General features: G+C 30.1%; 1 protein-coding gene across 3 annotated transcripts; it reads right to left on the bottom strand.

Annotated features, from left to right (window-relative positions):
- Window positions 1-2,417: 2,417 nt before the first annotated feature.
- LOC122851962 (E3 ubiquitin-protein ligase MIB2) lies at window positions 2,418-6,767 on the bottom strand. 3 transcript variants are annotated; one of them, XM_044151499.1, is made up of 7 exons: window positions 5,742-6,767; window positions 4,870-5,607; window positions 4,757-4,807; window positions 3,855-4,642; window positions 3,535-3,749; window positions 3,371-3,453; window positions 2,418-3,301 (listed from the first exon to the last, which is right to left on the bottom strand). In XM_044151499.1, the coding sequence occupies exons 1-7, from the start codon at window positions 6,289-6,291 to the stop codon at window positions 3,051-3,053; spliced, it is 2,676 nt and encodes an 891-aa protein (XP_044007434.1). In that variant the 5' UTR covers window positions 6,292-6,767; the 3' UTR covers window positions 2,418-3,050. The 3 variants fall into 3 exon arrangements, with proteins under 3 accessions (XP_044007434.1, XP_044007436.1, XP_044007433.1); XM_044151501.1 differs by having other exon boundaries at window positions 3,855-4,807; window positions 5,742-5,968; window positions 6,027-6,142; XM_044151498.1 differs by having other exon boundaries at window positions 3,855-4,807.
- Between the last annotated feature and the right edge of the window lie 18,689 nt (window positions 6,768-25,456).

Here is a 25,456-nt window from a genome sequence, read left to right on the forward strand (position 1 = left end):
CTTGTGAAGCTTTTGTATATAAAATCTATATAAAAAAAATTTTACAAGCGCCATCAGCGGCAAAAAATAGCCCTAAATTGTAAAAAATTTGCCCTGTGAATTGGACTGCTGAATCGGTGTCTTATTTTTTTCAATAATATAAACAAGATTTATTATTGTAAAATCTTAAGCAATTGCTAGAAAAATAGAATTCGTTTGAATAATGTCAAAGGGTTGTAAACATGATAATTTGATTGTACATGATAAAATGATTCGAATTCGTTTATATGCCAGGGTTAAGTAAACACTAACTCCGGCCATTACGAACGGACGGGGTTATAGTTCGGTGTTAACTTCTCCCTATTAACCCTAACCCTGCCGAATTGCCATTACGAACGGACCCCAGGGGTATCGCACTACATGGGGTGCGTTCCGTGGCGAGTTGGCTACCTATTCTGTACGAACTTCAAAATGGCGACGAAAAAAATAAAAAATATAATAATGTTAAATGTTACTATGATATATCACTATAGCCAGAGAGAAGGGGTGCATTCCTTTAATAAAAAATTTTTTTTCGTTTTGCAATTTCGCCCTGTAATACCGACTAAAAACTAGAAACAGAAACAACGACAAAAGTGATAAATTTCTCGATGCAATATTCCAGGCTTTACAGTTTACGATAATGTGTGGTACGAGCTATGTGACAATAGCAAACAATCACAACAAGTCAATTTTCTATTTATTTCAGTTTGATACAGTGATGGGTAAATGGTCGATTTTTGAGGTTTCATACACTTACAGTAAGATACTGTAAGATACTGTAAGAAACTGTAAGATACCTCTGACGCCATTTTGAACATTCTTATTGACTGTCGACTCGACAATTAGTTCTTATTGCTCAATATATATTGGTACATGTAATTTATTTGTTATATAAATATATATAATATCAAGGAAAACCAGTTTTAAGGAATTAATGTTGCTTGAAACATATTTTTTTGGCAACATTAATTCCTTAGCTCCATCTTTTCCTTAGCTACTGCTTTTCCTCGGACATTTTCTGTTTATTAAATAAATAATATACATGTCATTTTATTTTTAAAAGATGGAAATGTCCAAGAAAAAGCAGTAGCTAAGAAGAAAAAGATATAATAAGGAATTAATGTTGCTTAAAAAAGAATTTCTTTGGCAACTGTAATTCCTTAGCTCCATCTTTTCCTTAGCTACTATTTTTCCTTGGGATTTTTATTTATTTAAAAAATAAAATGCATGTAATTTTATTTATTAAATAAATTAAAATGTCCAAGGAAAAGCAGTAACTAAGAAAAAGATGTAGCTAAGAAATTAATGTTGCCAAAAAATTATGTTTTAAGGAATTAATGTTGCTTTAATTTTAAATAACTAATTTTTTAAATAAATAAAAATCCCAAGGAAAAATAGTAGCTAAGGAATTACAGTTGCCAAAGAAATTATTTTTTAAGCAACATTAATTCCTTAGCTACATCTTTTCCTTAGCTACTGCTTGTTTTTGGATATTTTATTTATTTAATGAATAAATTACATGTATTTATCGAATAAAAAAAAATTGTAGCACGAAGGTTCCACTTTTATTCGTAGGAGGCGCTCGGAACGCAATGTAAGATACCTCGATGTATGAAACCGATGATGTAAGATACGGTATCTTACATGGTATCTTACACATGTAAGATACCAAGGTATCTTACCTACCCAACACTGGTTTGATATAAACATTGAACAGTTATCCATCTAATAATTGGAAGCCAAAAAAAATAATGTCATGTGCCAGTACTGCCACTACAAGAAACAGCTTTTTCCTATAAAATTTTGGCCGGTATTACAGCAGTCTAATTCACAGGGCATTACAATTTAGGGCTTTTTTTCACCACTCACGGCGCTTGTGAAGCTTTTGTATGTAAAATCTATATAAAAAAAATTTTTACAAGCGCCATTAGCGGCAAAAAAAAGCTCTAAATTGTAAAAAATTTGCCCTGTGAATTGGACTGCTGGGCGAAATTGCAAAACGAAAAAAAATTTTTTATTAAAGGAATGCACCTAGAACCGCTAACTTCACACTAGTTTTTTTGGATACAGCCAACATTAAAAAAATACAACAACAATGGTTAGCGTTATTAATAAATTTGTTTGTTTATATTTACACATGTTTAGTACATATGTATATTGATTGACTGTCAAAATATCAAATTGTCAACAAATAAGAAAGGTTATATTTTTATTTATTTTTTATGTGTTTCTAAGCAAGTTGGTACAGCTGAAACAATTTCAAAAAACGATTAAAACGCCGCCCTAAAGCCGTCATATGTGAACTAGATATTTCTGCCATAGTGCCATATCGCTATGGCACGCTATGGCATAGAACTTGGTCGAGAAAAACTATGCTAGTGCCCTAGTGGTCAGTAAAAACCGTGTTTTTGACAGATAATTTTTATCAATTTTTATTACTCAGAAAGCAGTATTAAAACTCCATGTGAACCAAACATTTTAAAATTCCTTATTATTTTTACTATTATTGATTGGTTTTTGAAAAAATAGTGTTTAATAGGAATGTAATTTAGGTATGTTCAAAGAAATTTCCCTTCCTTAATTAAAATTGTATAACTTACAATTAGAATTATCATAATTTGTGGATACTCGACGCCTCTTTTTGTAAAAAAAAACTTTTTCTTTATTATCATGATTATATATTCAATATCTAAAATTATAGTATACAATATATTTATTTAAACTGTTTATACGACAAAAAAAAAAATTAATTTATTATAATTAATTAAGTTGTGAAAATTGATGAAATTTTTTACTTCTTGGATTCGATTGTTGTTTATTCTTCCGTATTTTATTATTATTCTAATATTAAAAAATGGCACATTAATTATATTAACTATCATTATTGTACCGTAAAAATTAAGTTTGGCAAGCACAATTTAATAAATTACTTAAAAAAATCGTATGACATAAAACTTATTATTATTTTAACTACGACATGTATTTGTATTATTTATACATGTAACTTATTTTTTTTACTTTTCAAATGTCTAATAGAGATTAATTTTTTTGGTAATATTTTTACGACACATATGACAAGTTTTTAAGGGTGCTGCACAATTTTCACATGCACCATGTCCACATAAAAATGCAACACTCCGTCGTCTCTCCATACAGATACTACACATACTTGCTTCTTCAAGATCAGCAACTCTTGTTTCTAAATATCTTAATCTTTCCAAGTCTTTGTTTTTTTCTTCAGCTTTTGCATTTAGTTCATCTTTAGCAGTCTTCGATGTACCTGCAAATAATAAAATTAATTTTTATAATTTTTAAGTTAAAAAAGATTAAAATAAATTATTAAATTTACTTGTTGTTGACTTTTCAGTTCCATCATTTGAAACTGTTTCTATTGTAAAATTTTCTTGCTCGACTGAACTGTCAGATAAGTGTCTGCAAAATTAAGTAATAATAAATAAGAATATTTTTTTGAATTGTCAACATAGAAAAGATAAAAATTTTTAATCAACTCACAGATGTAAAGGTGATTGCTTCAGTTCAGGACGAACATAAGAAAATAATATTTCAGAAACAATTTCCGTCTGACTTGATGGTGCCAAGTCGATTGGTGTTTTGCCTTTGATGTTTTGTGTTTTCAAAAAAAGCATACCAAAGTTACTGCAGCTTACAAGGTAACATGCAAGTGCTAATTCTTTTGGTTTGTTTATAGCTGCTAGCTCTTGCCAAATCTAGAGCAATAAGAAACAAGAAATAAAAAAGTGTCGTAAATTAAACCCTAGAACTTAATCATATTAGTAATAATGATATTCCTACGTTCAAAATAAGAAGCCAACCTGAGTAATTTTTGGTGCATCATGACTGCTCTCGGGTGTTGGGATTGTGGATGGTTTTTTAAAACTTTTGGAAACTGCAATATGGAGTACATTATCACCATCATCGTCAATTGCAGTTATATCAGCTTTATGTGTAATCAGAAGTTCAACTAGACTCCATTGTCCTTGTGATACTGCAACATGAAGTGGAATTTGCAATCTGTTGTTTTGAAGATTAATATTAATGCGACCTCGTGATTTCATAATTAAAATCTCAGCAACTTCACGATGTCCATTGAGTGATGCAAGATGAAGTGCACCAAAACCATCATCTTTTTTAACATTAACAAGATTCTGTACTCGCAGCATTAATTGTCTCGTCGCATGTGCATTACCTTTTAATGCTGCATGATGAAGTACGTTAAAACCACGTTTGTTTCGTATTGTAAAATCAACTTTATCACACGTTATTAATGCATCGACAATGTCAGCAGCGTCTTTGCCAATCGCATCATGGAGCGCAGTGTCACCATAAGAGTCTTGAAGATTGACATTACATCGATGGCGAAGCAAAACTTTAACACATGCCGAATGCTGTCTATTGACTGAGACGTAAAGTGCCGTGCAACTAGTATTGTTCTGTGCGTCAACTGGAGCACCGCGACTCAGCAATAACTCCATTATTTTTGGCTGATTGCCAAATGCTGCATAGTGAAGTGGCAAATCACCCTCGTCATCAGATGCATTTACAGATGCACCTGCATCCAATAATATCACACAGAGTTCATAGCTACCTTCGTGGGCTGCAACTTGAAGAAACGTTTTTTTACCACCGCAAACACGATCATTCAGTCGTATATCAATATTGCCTGAATATTTTTTTAAACATTCACGAATAAGTAAAATACCAGCAGCACCCTTACTTGTATAATGCAAAAGTTTTTCAATTTCTACTTCTGTCGTTCCAACATCAACTGTAAGATCAATCAATTAAGTAATATCAAAATGATAAAATAAATAATAAATTGATACTAACCTGGGAGTGAAAGTGGTTTTTCTTCAACTGGCAAACTGAATATCTTGATGACGTTTAGAGGATTAAGAGTCCATGTGTGTCCACCCAATGCAACACGCAAATCTCCATCACGATAAATTTTGACAATTTTTCCAGTTTTACCTAACGCACTTTTCATTGTATCAGTCCATTCACCATGATTAACTTGATAATTTCTAACAACAACAATATCATTTTTAATTTGCACCCAATCACCGAGACTAAATTTTTCTTTACCAGCAACTTTAATAAGTGCAAGTGGATGAAAAGTCCATCTATTTTCACATTTTTCATATTGTACACGTATATCACCTCTATCTGTAATACGATGTACAAAGCCAATTTTATCAATATAATCAGCCATGCGAGGATTCCATCCTCCATGATCAGCTTGGAGCTCTTTCAATGTATCAATGTCTTTAGATACTTTAACTTTATCACCAACTTCATATATTACTGGTATTTGATTTGGCGGGTCAATGAAAATTTCATTACCACCAACAGTAGCATTGTTAGCAGTAACAAAAGCATGTCCTAAAACTGGTAAATGTTCTTTGTAATATGTACCAGAAGTCGCATCTTCAATTGAGCATAAATCAACACAACCTTTGTAGCCGAGTCGATAGACATTTGTTGTTCCTGATGTCCAAGCAACTGTTGCAACTGATCTGCTACTCTCGTTGTCCCATCCACGAATTTCCACAACCGTGCCACTTTGTCCTGTTGAATAATTTTTTTAAATATTGAAAATCAATAAATCATAAGTTTTCCATATTAAATATTTTTTTATTAAATTTTATATGTATGTACAAAATAAAAATTTTGTACAAAAAGCAGTATATCAACATTATTACCAGAACCACCATCTTGATTGCCCCATTCCCAGTCCGGACCACGTACAACTTTTGCACCAATAAATATTCCTTTCAGCGGTATTTTTACACATCCCTCGCGTGGACTAATTTTAATGCCAATTGAGTCAGGTGTTTGTATCCTTTGGAAACTGTGACTTAAATTATGAACATCGGCCATATAACAGTGTGTACATAGGTCATAGTTTGAACATTGTGAACACTCCCATCTAAACCCAACAATAAATTTTTTACAACCATCACAAACAATTTGATTGTGTTGTATACCAGCAGCAGCGTTGTCAAATACTAAAAGGTCATAGTATCCCTGGTATCCAATTCGGTAATTACTTCTTGGTCCATGATCCCACTGAACAATAACTGTTTTATCTGGTGTCTTGTCAGTAGAATTTTGACCATGTCTAGTATTATTTTCGAGAAGTGCAAGGGGTTTACCAATTTCAACAACTGTACCAGCATGTCCTTCACCACCATCCTGATCTTTCCATTTCCAGTCATATCCTCGCACAACTCTCAAGCCAACTTCCAACATTGTTATCACCAATTTTATTCGATATCAAGTAACTTGAATTTCATATTTTAAGATGAGTAATAACGTTCGTAGATATGTAAACGGGTTGTTTATTATTATGAATAATAATATTAATAATAGTGATGATAATCATGTAAATGAGATTATTGTAGGAATTAGTCTACTAATTTTTCATTTAAATTACCTATAAAACGATAATTGATAACATGAGAGATAAAAAACTGTAAAACTGTCGGTTTTTTTTTCGTTTTTGTATCATTTTTCTTAAATGACTGTTTTAGTGAAAATCATGTTCTGTTTTGAATACAACAACTTCATAATATGCAATTACACCGTCAAACTTGGATTGCTTGGATTTGAAGAGAAAAATAAAAATGTTGTGTTACATTTTTTTCAATTGGTAAAATGAAACATTAATACCAATTAATACTGATAATACGGAAAAAGTCTAATTTGACATCATCAGAAATATCCCAGACATGAGCTGTGTTCGATGGTCGTCTCGGCTCAGTTCCGTCTCACTTACGGCAGTCCAATTCACAGGGCAAATTTTTTACATTTTAGGGCTTTCTTTTGCCGGTAATGGCGCTTGTCAAATTTTTTTTATATAGATTTCACATACAAAAGCTCTACAAGCGCCACCAGTAGAGGAAAAAAGCCCTAAATTGTAATGTCCTGTGAATTGGACTGCGGCTCACTTATGGCGCTAGCGACGTACGGTTGTTTGAAGAACTACAAAGGCACAAAATCTCAATACAGGTGCCTATCTATATCATCCCTAAAATTTTTATTTTTATTTCTATTTCTTTCATTTACTATTTGCTCTTACCTGAATTATATTATCTATATTCATGTTGATTATATATTTATTAATTTATTGTAATAGATTATTATGATGACACTGTTTGCATAAAGTAAATAAACAATATTTATTGGGGCATTAATACAGTGATGATATAGATAAGCACCTGTATTGAGATTTTGTGCCTTTGTAGTTCTTCAAACAACCGTACGTCGCTAGCGCCATAAGTGAGCCGTAAGTGAGACGGAACTGAGCCGAGACGACCATCGAACACAGCTATGGAGTTTAACACCTCCATGATCCCAGATAACCACATACTGGTATGATACCGGTATGTTTCCGGTATATAAGTGGTAGAAAAGTAGTAATAGGTGCGTTCTTTGACTTGCGGCACCCGTATTCTCGGCAGTCCAATTCACAGGGCAAATTTTTTACAATTTAGGGCTTTTTTTTGCCGGTGATGGCGCTTGTAAACTTTTTTTTACATAGATTTCACATACAAATGCTCTACAAGCGCCGCCAGTGGAGGAAAAAAGCCCTAAATTGTAATGCCCTGTGAATTGGACTGCGGGGCAAAATTGTTCTCATTAGGGCTTTCTTTTTCCGCTGATGACGCTTGACAAAATTTTTTTTATATAGATTTCATATAGAAAAGCTTCACAAACGCCACCATCGGAAAAAAAACGCTCTAATGAGAACATCCTCTGAATACGGGTGCTGGAGCCTGCGGGTATCCACACCTCTAGCGATCCCTCTCTACTCTTTTTCTCTTTCTTTTTCTAACTTGCGTGAAATTTCGTTATTGCGCTTCCAATTCCACGCAAATCAGAAGAGAAAAGGGAAAAAAAGTAGAGAGGGATCGTTAGAGGTGGGGATACCCGCAGGCTCCCGCTAGCGAAAGAACGCCCCAGCACCCGTATTCAGAGGATGTTCTCATTAGGGCGTTTTTTTTCCGATGGTGGCGTTAGTGAAGCCTTTCTATAATTTTGTCAATTCCGCCATCAATGAGGCTAATTGCAAAATACGGGTGCAGATAACCATAACTGGTAAGACAATATGCTACTAGTAAATTACCGGAAATTTACTGGTAAATACAAAATATTTCAAAAAACAGGTAAACGGAAAATTACTGGTAGATTACTGGTAAACATTTACCACAAATATTATTGGAAAATTACTGGTAGATTACTGGTGAACATTTACCAAAAATATTATCAGTAATCTACCAGTAATTTTCCAGTAATCTTTGTGGTAAATAATTACCAGTTATCTACCAGTAATTTTATGATAATCTTTGTGGCAAATGTTTACCAGTAATCTACCAGTAATTTTCCGGTAATCATTGCAGCTAAAATGATAAAGATTTCCAGATCCAGATCTTGGGATCTTTATCAAATTATATTTTTCGAACATATTTTTTTTGTTGCTCATCTTGATTTTCCACTTTGCGTATAATGAAGAAAGAAAAAAAAATGCGAAACATATAATATTTATCAAGCTCGTATTTTTGAAAAAAAATCAGCATATCGAGTAATCAATATTATATTTATTTTACGAAATTAAATAAATAAATCTTTTTTATAAATTTTTCTATTTCTATAAAAATTTCTGGAATCAGTTAATAATTAATATAATGTATACATAAAAATATTCTTTAGCTACATTTTTTCCTTAGCTACTGCTGTTCCTTGGATATTTGCATTTAAAAAAAAAAAATTTACATGTATTTTATCGATAAAATAAATAAAAATGTCCAAAGATAAGCAGTAGCTAAGGAAAAGATGTAGCTAAGAAATTAAGGTTGCCAAAGAATTATATTTTAAGCAACATTATTTCCTTGAAACATAATTCTTTGGGAACCTTAGCTACATTTTTTCCTTGGACTTTTTTATTTATTCTATGAATAAAATACATGTAAATTTTATTTTAAAAAATAAAATGTCTAAGGAAAAGCAGTAGCTAAGGAATTACAGTTGTAAAAAAAATTATATTTCAAGCTACATAATTTATTTGGCAACTTCAATTCCTTAGCTACATTTTTTCTTTAGCTACTGCTTTTTCTTGGACATTTTCATCCACTAAATGAATAATACTCATGTAAATTTTATTTTAAAAAATAAAAATGTCCAAGGAAAAGCAGTAGCTAAGGAATTACAGTTGCCAAAAAAATTATATTTCAAGCTACATAATTTTTTTGGCAACTTCAATCCCTTAGCTACATATATCTCTCAGCTACTGCTTTCTCTCGGACATTTTTATCTATTAAATGAATAATAAACATGTAATTTTATTTTGAAAAAATAAAAATGTCAAAGGAAAAGCAGTAGCTAAGGACAAGATGTAGCTTCAAAATTAATGTTTTTGCGTGAAAATATTTCTCTACGCACTATCAATTGTGTGTTATCCCGTCTTTTACAAAATTAGTCTCAACAAACAATTTGTAGAACCGTTTATCAGAAAGTATGTAGAATATTTCTGAAAACAGTTTGTCATTTTTGTTCTAAATTTTATTGAAAAACTCTAGACGAAATTTTCTACAAATATTACTGGAATCAATTAATAATACTATAATATAATTATAATATCGCTGTTTAAAATAAATGGTTATATCTATCGATTACCTGCAATGTGTTTCAAAAAATGAATTGACGCATAGAAGGACGTCGGAGTTAACTTGATGAAACTTAGAAAAAATAAGAAGCCCTGTGGTCTAGTGGTCAAGGCGTTTGCCCGGAAAGCAAGAGACCCGGGTTCGATTCCCGGCGGGGGAACTTCGTTATTTTTTCTAAGTTTCTTTTCCCTCGGGGAAATTCCTTTTCTCCTTTCTCCAATTTTTCCTGAATGTCTTCGATTTTACAAAATCGGAGGAAATTAGAACAATTATTTTCGCCAAATAACACGGTATCGCTTAGTATTTTTTTTCTTTAAAGACATTTTTTGTTATACTACACACAGTAGAAAATTGAAGATGCATATAATCTTTTTGCAATCATGATTAAAAATATAATTTGAATATAATTTGTTCAAATATGAATATATATATATAATAATTATCGTAGCTGCTATCCTTACCGAAAAATTATTGGTAAATTTCTGGTAAATATTTACCACAAAGATTGCCAGAAAATTACTGGTAGATCACTGGTAAATATTTACCACAAAGATTACCGGAAAATTACTGGTGGATTACTGGTAAACATTTACCACAAAGATTATCGGAAAATTACTGGTAGATTACTGGTAGTGACTACTATAATGATTACCGGAAAATTATTGGTCGATTACTGGTAGTAGTTGCCACAAGAATTACCGGTAAATTTCTGGAAATTTTCGTATTTAGTTACCGGTAATTTCCAGTAATCTACCGGAAACTGGTTATCTGGGGCACATTAGCTGTGTTTGATGCAGCGTTGCCAACTCTGAAAACAGCAATATGGTATGAAGGAGAGGAAAATATGGTAAAATGGACACCATTATGGTATAGAACGAAATTTTAAATTTTTTATTGAAATAAATTAAATGAAACCATGCAATTAATTTTTTTTTATTATTATTTATTTATTTAGTCATATTTACTTATTTTTATTAATATATTTATTTATTAATAATGACATTTTTCATATTAATTTTTTTAAATTTTTATCATATGAATTTTAGTACTTTTTAATGTAAAATATATTTTTAATTAAAAAACAATATATATTGTTTAATTTTTTTTTTTAATTAAAATTTTCAGTTTGTATCAAACAAAACTCCCATTAACTCATCATCATCATCATCAATATAATTTTCTTTTTCTTTAATATTTGGTTTATTATACAAAGTACTTGTAGTCATACGTGGAAGCATTTCTTCGGATCGCTTACATTTAATGCAATTTCCATTGGAAAGAACATGTTGACTAGCTTATAATATTCCACGCATTGTTGGTACAGCTAATTTATTTCTTATTTTTGTTTTAGCCAAGTTAATTTTACTGAAAGTTCTCTCACTATCAGCACCCGTATTCACAGGGCAAATTTTATACAATTTAGAGCTTTTTTTTGCCACTGATGGCGCTTATAAATTTTTTTTTATATAGATTTTACATATAAAAACTCTACAAGCGCCACTGGTGGATGAAAAAAGCCCTAAATTGTAATGCCCTGTGAATACGGGTGCTGCATTTGAGTGTGGGAGTGCTAAAATATTTAACACACACTCAGATAAATTTTTATACAAATACTCATCAACGCATCATTTTTTATGCTCATTACATGGACCCAAAAAGCATCACACATTACAACATTTTTCATCAACTTCCTGTGTAAGTGTGTGCAAGTATTTGGGACCAAATGTACGGAAGCCGGGTAGGGACATTGAGTGCTTACGTGCAATCGTACGAACGCACACAGAAAACATCAAAGTTTGCGTACTTGCAATCGTACGATTGCACGTACGCACGCAAGAAAAAAATAAAAATCGGCGCGCGCATGCATTATTCGCCATATTATATTTAATATTGTTATTATTATTAATAAACAAATCAAAACAAATGGTTTGTGTATGGTCTGTCATATTCAGTGATAATTGTTTATCGAATTATATTGTTTAAATTGATAAGACGGTGAAAACAATTTGGATAATATACAATATTTATACCTAATAATTCACGATTGACGGAAATTATCATAATAAATGTATGTGCTTGGGATATTGTTAAGACGCTGTCAACAGCTGTGTCCATGCATAATCATTTCAACATCTGAACTTCTTTAGGTAGACAGTTCAACACAAAACTATTTAAAAATGAGCTCAGTGACTTAGTTACACCGTAAGTCAATATTTCTTTAAATACTATTGCTTAAAACTATCATTTATTCATTATTTACTATACATTATTTCATTATCTGTTTTTTTCGGTAAAGAACGATGAAAGCTATTTGTGGCCACAACCAATACAAATTGACATTATCTTCAAAGAAGTTAACAGCCATCTAAAATTGAGTGATTTTCTAAATGTAATTTTAAATCCAACTGGTCTTTCATATTAAGAAAAAGATGGTGAAGATATTGTACTTATAAGTTATAAGTAACGCATGAAACGTCTCTTTTATTTTTAAAAAAAGGCCCTAAATTGTAAAAAATTTGCTCTGTGAATCGGACTGCAGGAAGCCGAACTTCGTGTCACCGAGAGAGAAACTCAATGGTTGGGATGTTGTCCTTGTCGGTACAGTCACGTCAACTATAATTGGTTGAGACTACTGAAATATAATGTTAATGTAACTTTTATACCGTGTAGTATTAGTTTGTTTTGACGGGGCGCGGCCATTTTCCCCACTTGCAATTGGTACGACTTATAAAATTATCGAAAAAATAAATTACGAAGTGTAAACTTAGAGAATTATAATGTGCACCAATTATTATTGTCTCGAATTATAGTTTGTAAGAATCGTATTGTTTCAATTGTTTAAACTGATGAAAAAGTAAACGATAAATTTATTATTTTGGAGAATAACCAGTTTGTAGAATTTTAATTTTAATATATTGCAAATAATATGTATTTGATAAAAACCGAATATGAAAAAACATAAAATGTAAAGTAATAGATTATGCATAGTTCAGAATTGTCAATGGCTAGGTTTTCTAAATTTAGTAATTATTTATTTATCGAAATGGAAAAACTTAGATAATAAAATACATAGAATTAGAAAAATATAGAAATACAAGTGTGCCGAAGTGCAAAAAGTTCGACAGTGCAAGTTCAGTGTTTTCAGTCGATAATGTGATGGTAAAAGCGAAAATACAGTCGACTTAGAAATCTTTTTTACCTACTACAAAAATAATCTCATGGTAAATATAGAATACAAAACTAAGACTGAAATCCAAAAAAACATTTAAATATTATTTCAAACTCTTGATAAGTTTTGTTTATATTTAACTGTTATATTTTGAATAATTGTGGCAAGTAAAATTTATTGAATAATCAATGTAAGTATAACTATTATCTTTTCCTTGGTAATTATTTTATTTATTTTAAATAAAATTACTGCAACTGATTTTAATAAAAAAAAAAACATCAAGGACAAGCAGAATCTAAGGAAAAATACATGTAAATTTATTTTTTAAAAATACAAATGTCCAAGGAAAAGATGAAGCTAAGGAATTAATGTTGCCAAAAAATTATGTCTCAAGGAAATAATTCCTTAGTTACATTAATTCCTTAGCTACATCTTTTCTTTAGCTACTGCCTTTCCTTGGACATTTTTATTTATTAAATAGATAAAATACATGTTATTTTATTTTTTAAAAAATAAAATAGTTCAAGGAAAAGCAGTAGCTAAGGAAAAGATGAAGCTAAGGAATTAATGTTGCCAAAAAATTATGTCTCAAGGAAATAATTCCTTAGCCACATTAATTCCTTAGCTACATCTTTTCCTTAGCTACTGCTTTTCCTTGGACATTTTTATTTATTAAATAGATAAAATACATGTTATTTTTTTTTTTTTTTTTTAATAAAAATGTCCAAGAAAATGGCAGTAGCTAAAGCAAAAATGGAGCTAAGGAATGTTGCTTACCACATAATTTTTCAGGCCACATTAATTCTTTAGCTACTACTTTTCCTTGGACATGTTTGTTTTAAAAAAAATAAATTACATGTATTTTATTTGTTAAATAACATAAAAAAATACCAAAGACAAGCAGTGGCTAAGGAAATTTCACCACATAATTTTTTAGCCTCATCTTATTCTAAGCCAATGTGCGTTCTTGTTTTTTTTGAAATTTATACAACAAATCAAATTATAAAGCAATTAACTTCAATACAAAAATAAAATCATAGAGTCATATATTCATTTTTTATAATTATCATTATGTACATGATTCGAAACATTTTTTATAATTATCATGAACATCAATTCATCCGGTTTTATGTTGAATTTGAATCATAGTGAATTACATTGTCTTTAAATTGTTGTAAAAAAATAAATTTAATTGTATCTCAATCATATAGAGTATACTTCGCGCCTAAATTCAGTACAGATTTCAACATGTCCCACTAAGTTCAAAAATATTATCATTTTAGTTACCATTTAAGCCCTACGATAGTTACATTACCGACATGCTGGAGTATAGAAAAATGATCGAAGTGCAAAAAGTTCGAATCTGAAATGTATAGATTCGCAATTACACAGAATTATAAAACATAGAATTTTAGAATTGTATAAATATGTATATAATGAATTACAATATATCGGTAATGTACAGCCATAGAAATGTTTACGTTAAGAATTTCAATAAGTGAAAATTATAAATGTATAGAGTTTTGATTATATCGAATTGTTAAATCAACGATTATTAAATAACTAGAAAAAAAAATATTTAGAATCAATAATTAATAGAGATACAATTAAAAAAAAATGGATTTTCTTCGACATTTAAAGTGCTCGAAACTGTATTAGAATAAATGTCAAAGCGCTCGAATTGTATAAACTTCGATTTTTACAAATTTACAATTCGTGACATTTGTAATTCGGAACAAATATAAGTGGGGAAAATGGCCGCGCCCCGTTTTGACGTTAACTGTACAAGATTTGATGTGCGCATGCGTGAGTGAGAGGGAATGCCAACCAATGTATTGCTATCTCTAGCGACACTCCGTACATTGGCTAAGGGTGTGAACTCATGGGACCGCTAAAGTTAGCGGCATTATGGCCGATTTCAATATGGCGGCCAATATGGCTGCTGTTTTCAATATGGCGGTGGTAAATTCTATGGTTAAAGCACTGTTTGTTGACTTCCGTGACTCTAATTCTACTCAGTTGAACAGTAGAATTAGAGTCACGGAAGTCGACAAAAAGTGCTCAAACCACGGAATTTACAAACCGCGCATGCTCTGATGCACCGCCATATTGAAACTAGCAGCCATATTGCCGCTAACTTTATTGGTCCCATACTCACGACAAGCTAAAATTTCCGCTTGTAAACATGGCGGCTAATGGCGGTCAATGGCGGCTACAAAAATAACCAAATTCACTAAATTTATTGCGAATCCGTGATTTTAGACAAGCTTGGCGGTGTCAAGCTTGTTCTGCAGTCACGGAGAGACACTATGGATTTGCAGTAAATTTAGTAAATTTAGTGATAATTTAGTAAATTTAGTTATAATTTGGTTATTTTTGCAGCCGCCATGTTTACAAGCGGAAATTTTAGCTTGTCGTGAGTTCGAGCCCGAAGGGTGCGAACTCCCGACACGCAAAAGTTTGCGTCCTATCATGGCTGCCGTAATTCTAAACATGGCGCCTCCGTAATTTAATCCGTCCGCTCGACATTGTCGAGCGGGTAAATTCACACGCGCGTTTAAATCACTAGAAATAACTATATATTACCAAAATATCACTGAAAAATGTAGTTGTGTGTAATGTGTGTGTAGTGTATCTAGTGTTCAAAGCTTGGATCACGGAGGCGCCATGTTTAAAACTCCGGCAGCCATGTTTTGAATTACGGCAGCCATGATAAAACGCAAACTTTTGCGTATCGTGAATTCGAGCCCTAAGCATAGGAGTTCACCTTCCAGTTTTATTATATTTCAGTGTTATAAATACAACCGACATAAACAGGTATTATACCGGTATACTGTACTGTCACAGCGTACCAGCACCCGCACCCGTATTCACAGGGCAAATTTTATACAATTTAGGGCTTCTTTTTGCCACCGATGGCGCTTGTTAAATTTTTTTTATATAGATTTCACATACAAAAGCTCACAAGCGCCGTCAGTGGAGGAAAAAAGCCCTAAATTGTAATGCTCTGTGAATTGGACTGCTGCACCCGTATTCACGGGGCAAAATTGTTCTCATTAGGGCTTTTTTTTTCCGAACATCCTCTGAATACGGGTGCGGCAGTCCAATTCTCAGGGCATTACAATTTAGGGCTTTTTTTCACCACTCACGGCGATTGTGAAGCTTTTGTATGTAAAATCTATATAAAAAAAATTTTTACAAGCGCCATCAGCGGCAAAAAAAAGCCCTAAATTGTAAAAAATTTGCCTTGTGAATTGAACTGCTGATCATATCCATGGTAGAAATACTACAGGTATGGCAGTGCGCAGCCTGGTTTGGCCGCTGTGAATCGACCAATCAAAAAGTCGCCTTCTCGCCACAAAAATGGAAGACTTTATGCGCGCGCGATACAAATTTGTTAAGAAAATTTTCAAGTTTTTTTTAAATTTTTCAAAAGTTATCATATTTATTCAACTAGATTTGGTATATTTTATAATGATTCACATACATCAAAAATAAAAACTAATTATTTATATTAAATAAATAAATCTAAGTCTAATAAATACAACACAACCTCTATTGTTTGTGGCATAAAAAAAACAACAATAATGAAAATATTATAATTTATTTGTTAAACTGTCTTGGTTTTTTTATTTTTCTGATTTTTTATAAACATGCTCCACATATATTTATTAGTATTTACAACAATATAAAAAATAGTTGTCAAAACAGTATGTTAGAGAGAGAGGCTCTTATAATAGAGATTGCGTGTTAGAAAGAAAAGCAAAACAGCTCGATGGCGCGTTGTTGATTGGTTGAAAAAATAAGGCTGCGCAGAACGCGACGAAAAAAGCATGGACTACTGCCATACTACCAGCGGATGGTCGTCTCTAGCTCAGCAGTCCAATTATTAGGCATTACAATTTAGGGCTTTTTTCCTCCACTGACGGCGCTTGTGAAGCTTTTGTATATAAAATCTATATAAAAAAACTTTTACAAGCGCCATCAGCGGCAAAAAATAGCCCTAAATTGTAAAAAATTTGCCCTGTGAATTGGACCGCGGTTCCGTCTCACTTACGGCTCACTCATGGCGCTAGCGACGTACGGTTGTTTGAAGAACTAAAAGGCACAAAATCTCAATACAGGTGCTTATCTATATCATCACTGTATCAATGCTTCAATAAATATTGTTTATTTACTTTATGCAAACAGTGTCATCATAATAATCTATTACAATGAGTTGATAAATATATAATCAAAATGAATATAGAAAATATAATTCAGGTGAGAGCAAATAGTGAATGAAAGAAATAAAAATGAAAATACAAATTTTGGAGATGGAATTATTATCTGTGCTATTGAACAATAATTTTTTATCTTTCATACATAGGAAATAGATGAAAACAATCAAAATAATATTATGAACTCATTTTGTTATTATAAAATTAAAGTTTTAATAAATAACAATAAATTTTGAAACGACAACGAACAACAACAACAATCGTCATTTCGTCAATCAACAATATTTATTGGGGCATTGATACAGTGATGATATAGATAGGCACCTGTATTGAGATTTTGTGCCTTTGTAGTTCTTCAAACAACCGTACGTCGCTAGCGCGATAAGTGAGCCGTAAGTGAGACGGAACTGAGCCGAGACGACCATCGAACACAGCTTCTCATGCCTGGGGTGCGTTCCGTAGAGGACCGCGGTCTACCAAAAATAGGCGTGGTTTATCATGGTGAATTTAATTTCGTTGTAGTGTCAGCACTGCTATGTATTGGAAAACGTAAACAAACATAAGCAAACGTAAACACCGAAAAATATAATTAACGTATTATAGAGAAAAAAATAATTTGGCATCAAAAAAAAAATTGTCAATTATAATAGTAGGTGTATATTGTTGTTATCTCAATTATTTAGCCTGTAAATTGTATTTCTTTTCAAAGTTAATGCTTCAAAACCTATCATAACTCAAATGTAAGGTTAGGACAGCACTTATATTTTTGTTATTTTTCAAGATCTTAAACTGGCTGATGTTGCTGTTCATTTTCAACAAAAACAACAATTACTACCTACATCAGTCAATAGATAATGTGTTTGAAGTGGAATTTTTCTTTTCATTTTGTTAACTGTTATTAACAAATTTATTGTTTTAATAATTTTATTCAGTACAAAATTCAGTAAGCACCACATCAGTGTTGGGTAGGTATGATACCGGTGTATCATACAGCAGTATCATACACTGTATCATACATCTTCATTATCATACGCCATGTATCATACATTAAAAGCGCCTCTACATTTCACTTTTTAAACTATTTTACTGACGCCATTTTGCCTAATCCGCCATTGTTATATTTTGCCCTAAAGCAATATGTCAAATAATATAATTTCATGAATTTATTAATATTTATTGACACAATCAACGACTAATGATTGTGTATATATTTTATTTAAATAATCTCAAAATTATAAAGAAAAAATGTATATGGGGTAGCTTGGACAGGTTTGGCAACATCATGGAATGCCAGGTGTTCAGCTTGAAAAAAAAAATAAATACCTACAGTACTGGCTTATAATACACAGATAATTTAACATTACTAATATCATTATATATTTTTTCGTCGTTTTATGAACGTATATATTGATCTAGAAACCTATTTAAATAGTTGACATCTTTTTTCATATTGGCATACTTTAATATATCAAGACTATTCATTGTTTTTTTTAAAGTGTCATAATATAACTGTTGAATTATTTTTCAGAAAATTTACGTTGATAATTTAATTATTATTTAGCGTTGTCGAAAAACAGTTTGACAGCTGTGTACAGTGCGGGTGTGTTGTTAGTGGTGTGAGTGATTTTAATCATTTACTCATTTTATAAAGAGGGCACTTTCAACTATCATACACTTCATGTAGTATCATACGTGTGATACGTATCATACGTATGATTGTATGATACCCCGAAAATCGTCGAATTACCCAACACTGCACCACATCCACAACATTAACAATACATACATAGAAAGGTGTAAAAAAAAGTATACATGAGACTGGTTATTTTTTAGGGATTCCTAGGGAGATTTTTAATTTTTATGGATTCACTCTGATTATGGCCAAAAAGGACCGCGGTCAGTGTTGGGTAATTCGACGATTTTCGGGGTATCATACAATCATACGTATGATACGTATCATACGTATGATACTACATGAAGTGTATGATAGTTGAAAGTGCCCTCTTTTTTTTATAAAATGAAGTAAATGATTAAAATCACTCACACCACTATGTACACACCACTGTACACAGCTGTCAAACTGTTTTTTTTTATTCGACAACGCTAAATAATAATTAAATTCATCAACGTGTATAAAAAATTTTATGAGAAAATAATTCAACAGTTAATATTATGACTACTTTAAAAAATCGGCTAATGAGTTCGTCTTGAATATATTAAAGTATGCCAATATGGAAAAAGATGTCAACTTGGCAAATAGGTTTCCTAGATCAATATAATACGTTCCTCATAAAAAACGACAGGGAAAATATATTTGTGATATTGAGCGATGTTAAATTATCTGTGTGATTATAATCTCGTAATTACTGTATTTATTTTTTTTTTTTGCAAGCTAATGAAACTTTTTCCTGGCATTCCATGATGTTCCTTAGAACCTGTCAAAACCCTCCTGCCCCACATATCATGTAATGGCCTATTATCTCATTTTTCTTATAATAATTTTTGAAATTATTTAAATAAAATATACACAATCATTAGTCGTTGATTGTGTCCAATAAATATTAATAAATTCATGAAATTACATATTATGTTGACATATTGCTTTTGGGCGCAAAATATGTGTACAACCCAGATAACCATAACTGGTAAGACAATATGCTACTAGTAAATTACCGGAAATTTACTGGTAAATACAAAATATTTCAAAAAACAGGTAAACGGAAAATTACTGGTAGATTACTGGTAAACATTTACCACAAATTTTATTGAAAAATTACTGGTAGATTACTGGTAAACATTTACCAAAAATATTATCAGTAATCTACCAGTAATTTTCCAGTAATCTTTGTGGTAAATAATCACCAGTTATCTACCAGTAATTTTCTGATAATCTTTGTGGCAAATATTTACCAGTAATCTACCAGTAATTTTCCGGTAATCATTGCAGCTAAAATGATAAAGATTTCCAGATCCAGATCTTGGGATTATATTATATTTGATTTTCCACTTTGCGTATGATGAAGAAAGAAAAAAGAATACGAAACATATAATATTTATCAAGCTCGTATTTCCGAAAAAAAATCAGCATATCGAGTAATCAATATTATATTTATTTTACGAAATTGAATAAATAAATCTTTTTTATGAATTTTTCTATTTCTATACAAATTTCTGGAATAAGTTGATAATTAATATAATGTATATAAATAATACTTTAGTTTTTTCCTTAGCTACTGTTGTTGGATATTTGCATTTAAAAAAAAATTTTACATGTATTTTATCGATAAAATAGAAAAAATGAAAGAAAGCAGTAGCTAAGGAAAAGATGTAGCTAAGAAATTAAGGTTGCCAAAGGATTATATTTTAAGGAACATTATTTCAGTAAATATATTTTTTAAAAATACAAATGTCCAAGGAAAAGCAGTAGCTAAGAAAAAGATGTAGCTAAGGAATTAAGGTTGCCAAAAAATTATGTTTGAAGAAATTAATGTTGCTGAAAATATAATTCTTTATAAATTTTATTCTTATTATCTTTTCTATTACTGCTTTTCCTTGGACATTTTTTATTCATTTTATAAATAAAATACATGTAAATTTATTTTTCAAAAATACAAATGTCCAAGGAAAAGCAGTAGCTAAGAAAAAGATGTAGCTAAGGAATTGAGGCTGCCAAAGAATTATGTTTCAAGGAAATAATTCCTTAGTTACATTAATTCCTTAGCTATATCTTTTCCTTAGCTACTGCTTTTCCTTGGACATTTTTTTTTATTTTATAAATAAAATATATGTAAATTTATTTTTTAAAAATACAAATGTCCAAGGAAAAGCAGTAGCTAAGAAAAAAATGTAGCTAAGGAATTAAGGTTGCCAAAAAATTATGTTTGAAGAAAATAATGTTGCTGAAAATATAATTTTTGAAATTATTTCCTTAGTTGTTATCTTCTTTCTAGCTACTGCTTTTCCTTGGACATTTTTATTTATTTTATCGATAAAATACATGTAAAATTTGTTATTAAAAATACTATTGTCCAAGGAAAAGCAGTAGCTAAGGAAAAAATGTAGCTAAGGAATTAATGTGACCAAAGAAATATGTTTCAAGAAAATAATGTTGCTTAAAATATAATTCTTTGGTCACATATTCTTTATTATATCTTTTTTTCTACTACAGTTTTTCCTCGACATTTATTTTATAAATAAAATACATGTAAATTTATTTTCAAAAATACAAATGTCCAAGGAAGCAGTAGCTAAGGAAAAAGATAGCTAAGGAATTGAGGCTGCCAAAGAATTATAAGGAAATAATTTCTTAGTCACATTAATTCCTTAGCTTATTTTTTCTTAGCTACTGCTTTTCCTTGGACATTTTTATTTATTTTATAAATAAAATACATGTAAATTTATTTTTTTTAAATACTAATGTCCAAGGAAAAACATTAGCTAAGGAAAAATTTAGATGAGGAATTAATGTGACCAAAGAAATATGTTTTAAGAAAATAATGTTGCTTAAAATATAATTCTTTAGTCACATTAATTCCTTAGCTACATCTTTTTCTTAGCTACTGCTTTTCCTTGGACATTTTTATTTATTTTATAAATAAAATACATGTAAATTTATTTTTTAAAAATTCTATTGTCCAAGGAAAAGCAGTAGCTAAGAAAAAGATGTAGCTAAGGAATTGAGGCTGCCAAAGAATTATGTTTCAAGGAAATAATTCCTTAGTCACATTAATTCCTTAGCTACATCTTTTCCTTAGCTACTGCTTTTCCTTGGACATTTTTATTTATTTTATAAATAAAATACATGTAAATTTATTTTTTTTAAATACTAATGTCCAAGAAAAAGCATTAGCTAAGGAAAAATTCAGATAAGGAATTAATGTGACCAAAGAAATATGTTTCAAGAAAATAATAAATATAATTTTTTGTCACATTAATTTCTAGTTATTTTTCCTTAGCTACTGCTTTTCCTTGGACATTTTTATTTATTTTATGAATAAAATACATGTAAATTTATTTTTTTTAAATACTATTGTCCAAGGAAAAGCAGTAACTAAGGAAAAGATGTAGCTAAGGAAATAATGTGACCAAAGAAATATGTTTCAAGAAAATGATGTTGCTTAAAATATAATTCTTTGGTCACATTAATTCCTTAGCTACATCTTTTCTTAGCTACTGCTTTTCCTTGGACATTTTTATTTATTTTATAAATAAAATACATGTCAATCCATTTTTTTTAAATACTAATGTCCAAGGAAAAGCATTAGCTAAGAAAAAGATGTAGCTAAGGAATTAATGTGACCAAAGAAATATGTTTCAAGAAAATAATGTTGCTTCAAATAGAATTCTTTGGTCACATTATACCTTATATTATCTTTTTTCTAGCGTTTCCTTGGACATTTTTTATTTATTTTATAAATAAAATACATGTAAATTTATTTTTCAAAAATACAAATGTCCAAGAAAAAGCAGTAGCTAAGGAAAAGATGTAGCTAAGGAATTGAGGCTGTTAAAGAATAATGTTTCAAGGAAATAATTTCTCAGTCACATTAATTCCTTAGCTACATCTTTTTTTTAGCTACTGCTTTTCCTTGGACATTTTTTTTTATTTTATAAATAAAATACATGTAAATTTATTTTTTAAAAATTCTATTGTCCAAGGAAAAGCAGTAGCTAAGAAAAAGATGTAGCTAAGGAATTAATGTCACCAAAGAAATATGTTTCAAGAAAATAATGTTGCTTAAAATATATTTTTGTCACATGAGCTCTTCTATTACATCTTTTCTTCTTATTTTATAAATAAAATACATGTAAATTTATTTTTTAATTACTATTGTCCAGGAAAAGCAGTAGCTAAGAAAAGATGTAGCTAGGAATTAATGTGACCAAAGAAATATGTTTCAAGAAAATAATGTTGCTGAAAATATAAATTTGGCAACCTTAATTCTTGCCACAAATATTTATAATTTATTAGATTACTGGTAACATTTAACATATATGAAAAATTACTGGTAGATTACTGGTAAACATTTACCAAAAATATTATCAGTAATCTACCAGTAATTTTCCAGTAATCTTTTTGTGGTAAATAATCTCAATTATCTACCAGTAATTTTCTGATAATCTTTGTGGCAAATATTTACCAGTAATCTACCAGTAATTTTCCGGTATCATTGCAGCTAAAATGATAAAGATTTTGAATCAGATCTTGGATCTTTATCAAATTATATTTCGAACATATTTTTTTGTTGCTCATGTCTTGATTTTCCACTTTGCGTATGATGAAAGAAAGAAAAAGAATACAAGCATAATAATATTTATCAAGCTCGTATTTCCGAAAAATCAGCATATCAGGTAAATAATGTATATTTATTTTACAAAATTGAATAAATAAAATGTAAGATTTTTCTATTTCTATACAAATTTTTCTGGAATAAGTTGATAATTAATATAATGTATACATAAAAATAATCTTTAGCTACATTTTCCTAGCTACTGCTGTTCCTACAGATATTTGTTTAAAAAAAAAATTTACATGTATTTTATCGATAAAATAGAAAAAATGTCCAAAAGATAGCAGCAGTAGCTAAGGAAAAGATGTAGCTAAGAAATTAAGGTTGCCAAAGATTATATTTTTAAGGAACATTTATTTCAGTAAATATATTTTTTAAAATACAAATGTCCAAGGAAAAGCAGTAGCTAAGAAAGAGATAAGAAAAGTAAAAGGAATTAAGGTTGCCAAAAAATTATGTTTGAAGAAAATAATGTTTGGAAATATAATTCTTTGGCAACCTTAATCACTGCTTCATCTCTCCACTGCTTCACTTTCACTGAACTTTTACAATCATTTATAAATAAAATACATGTAAATTTATTTTTCAAAAATACAAATGTCCAAGGAAAAGCAGTAGCTAAGAAAAAGATGTAGCTAAGGAATTGAGGCTGCCAAAGAATTATGTTTCAAGGAAATAATTCCTTAGTTACATTAATTCCTTAGCTATATCTTTTCGTTAGCTACTGCTTTTCCTTGGACATTTTTTTTTATTTTATAAATAAAATATATGTAAATTTATTTTTTAAAAATACAAATGTCCAAGGAAAAGCAGTAGTAGCTAAGGAATTAAGGTTGCCAAAAAATTATGTTTGAAGAAAATAATGTTGCTGAAAATATAATTCTTTGGCAACCTTAATTCCTTAGCTACATCTTCTCCTTAGCTACTGCTTTTCCTTGGACATTTTTATTTATTTTATCGATAAAATACATGTAAAATTTGTTATTAAAAATACTATTGTCCAAGGAAAAGCAGTAGCTAAGGAAAAAATGTAGCTAAGGAATTAATGTGACCAAAGAAATATGTTTCAAGAAAATAATGTTGCTTAAAATATAATTCTTTGGTCACATTAATTCCTTAGCTACATCTTTTCCTTAGCTACTGCTTTTCCTCGGACATTTTTTATTTATTTTATAAATAAAATACATGTAAATTTATTTTTCAAAAATACAAATGTCCAAGGAAAAGCAGTAGCTAAGGAAAAGATGTAGCTAAGGAATTATGTTTCAAGGAAATAATTTCTTAGTCACATTAATTCCTTAGCTACATCTTTTTCTTAGCTACTGCTTTTCCTTGGACATTTTTATTTATTTTATAAATAAAATACATGTAAATTTATTTTTTTTAAATACTAATGTCCAAGGAAAAGCATTAGCTAAGGAAAAATTTAGATAATTAATGTGACAAAAATATGTTTTAAGAAAATAATGTTGGCAAAATATAATTCTTTAGTCACATTAATTCATAGCTACATCTTTTCTTGCTACTGCTTTTCCTTGGACATTTTTATTTATTTTATAAATAAAATACATGTAAATTTATTTTTTACTTGTCCCAGGAAAAGCAGTAGCTAAGAAAAAAGAGGTGTGAGAGAACTGCCAAAATTATGTTTCAAGGAAATAATTCATAGTCACATTAATTCCTAGCTACATCTTTCCTAGCTACTGCTTTCCTTGGACATTTTATTTATTTTATGAATAAAATACATGTAAATTTATTTTTTTTAAATACTAATGTCCAAGAAAAGCATTATAAAAAGAATCAGATAAGGAATTAATGTGACCAAAGAAATATGTTTCAAGAAAATAATGTTGCTTAAAATATAATTCTTTGGTCACATTAATTCCTTAGCTACATCTTTTTCTTAGCTACTGCTTTTCCTTGGACATTTTTATTTATTTTATGAATAAAATACATGTAAATTTATTTTTTTTAAATACTATTGTCCAAGGAAAAGCAGTAGCTAAGGAAAAGATAGCATAACTAAACTCAATATGTATTTTCTTAGCTACTGCTTTTCCTTGGACATTTTTA

The sequence above is a fragment of the Aphidius gifuensis genome, linkage group LG3 (assembly GCF_014905175.1).
Source record: "Aphidius gifuensis isolate YNYX2018 linkage group LG3, ASM1490517v1, whole genome shotgun sequence".
NCBI classification, from domain to species: domain Eukaryota; kingdom Metazoa; phylum Arthropoda; class Insecta; order Hymenoptera; family Braconidae; genus Aphidius; species Aphidius gifuensis.

Coding starts and splice junctions, on each gene's coding strand:
- LOC122851962 (XM_044151498.1), bottom strand. CDS start 6,291: ATGTTGGAAGTTGGCTTGAGAGTTGTGCGAGGATATGACTGGAAATGG. Junction 3,750..3,854: donor ATGCACCAAAAATTACTCAG/GTTGGCTTCTTA, acceptor TTATTGCTCTAG/ATTTGGCAAGAGCTAGCAGC. Junction 3,302..3,370: donor AACTGAAAAGTCAACAACAA/GTAAATTTAATA, acceptor TATTATTTGCAG/GTACATCGAAGACTGCTAAA.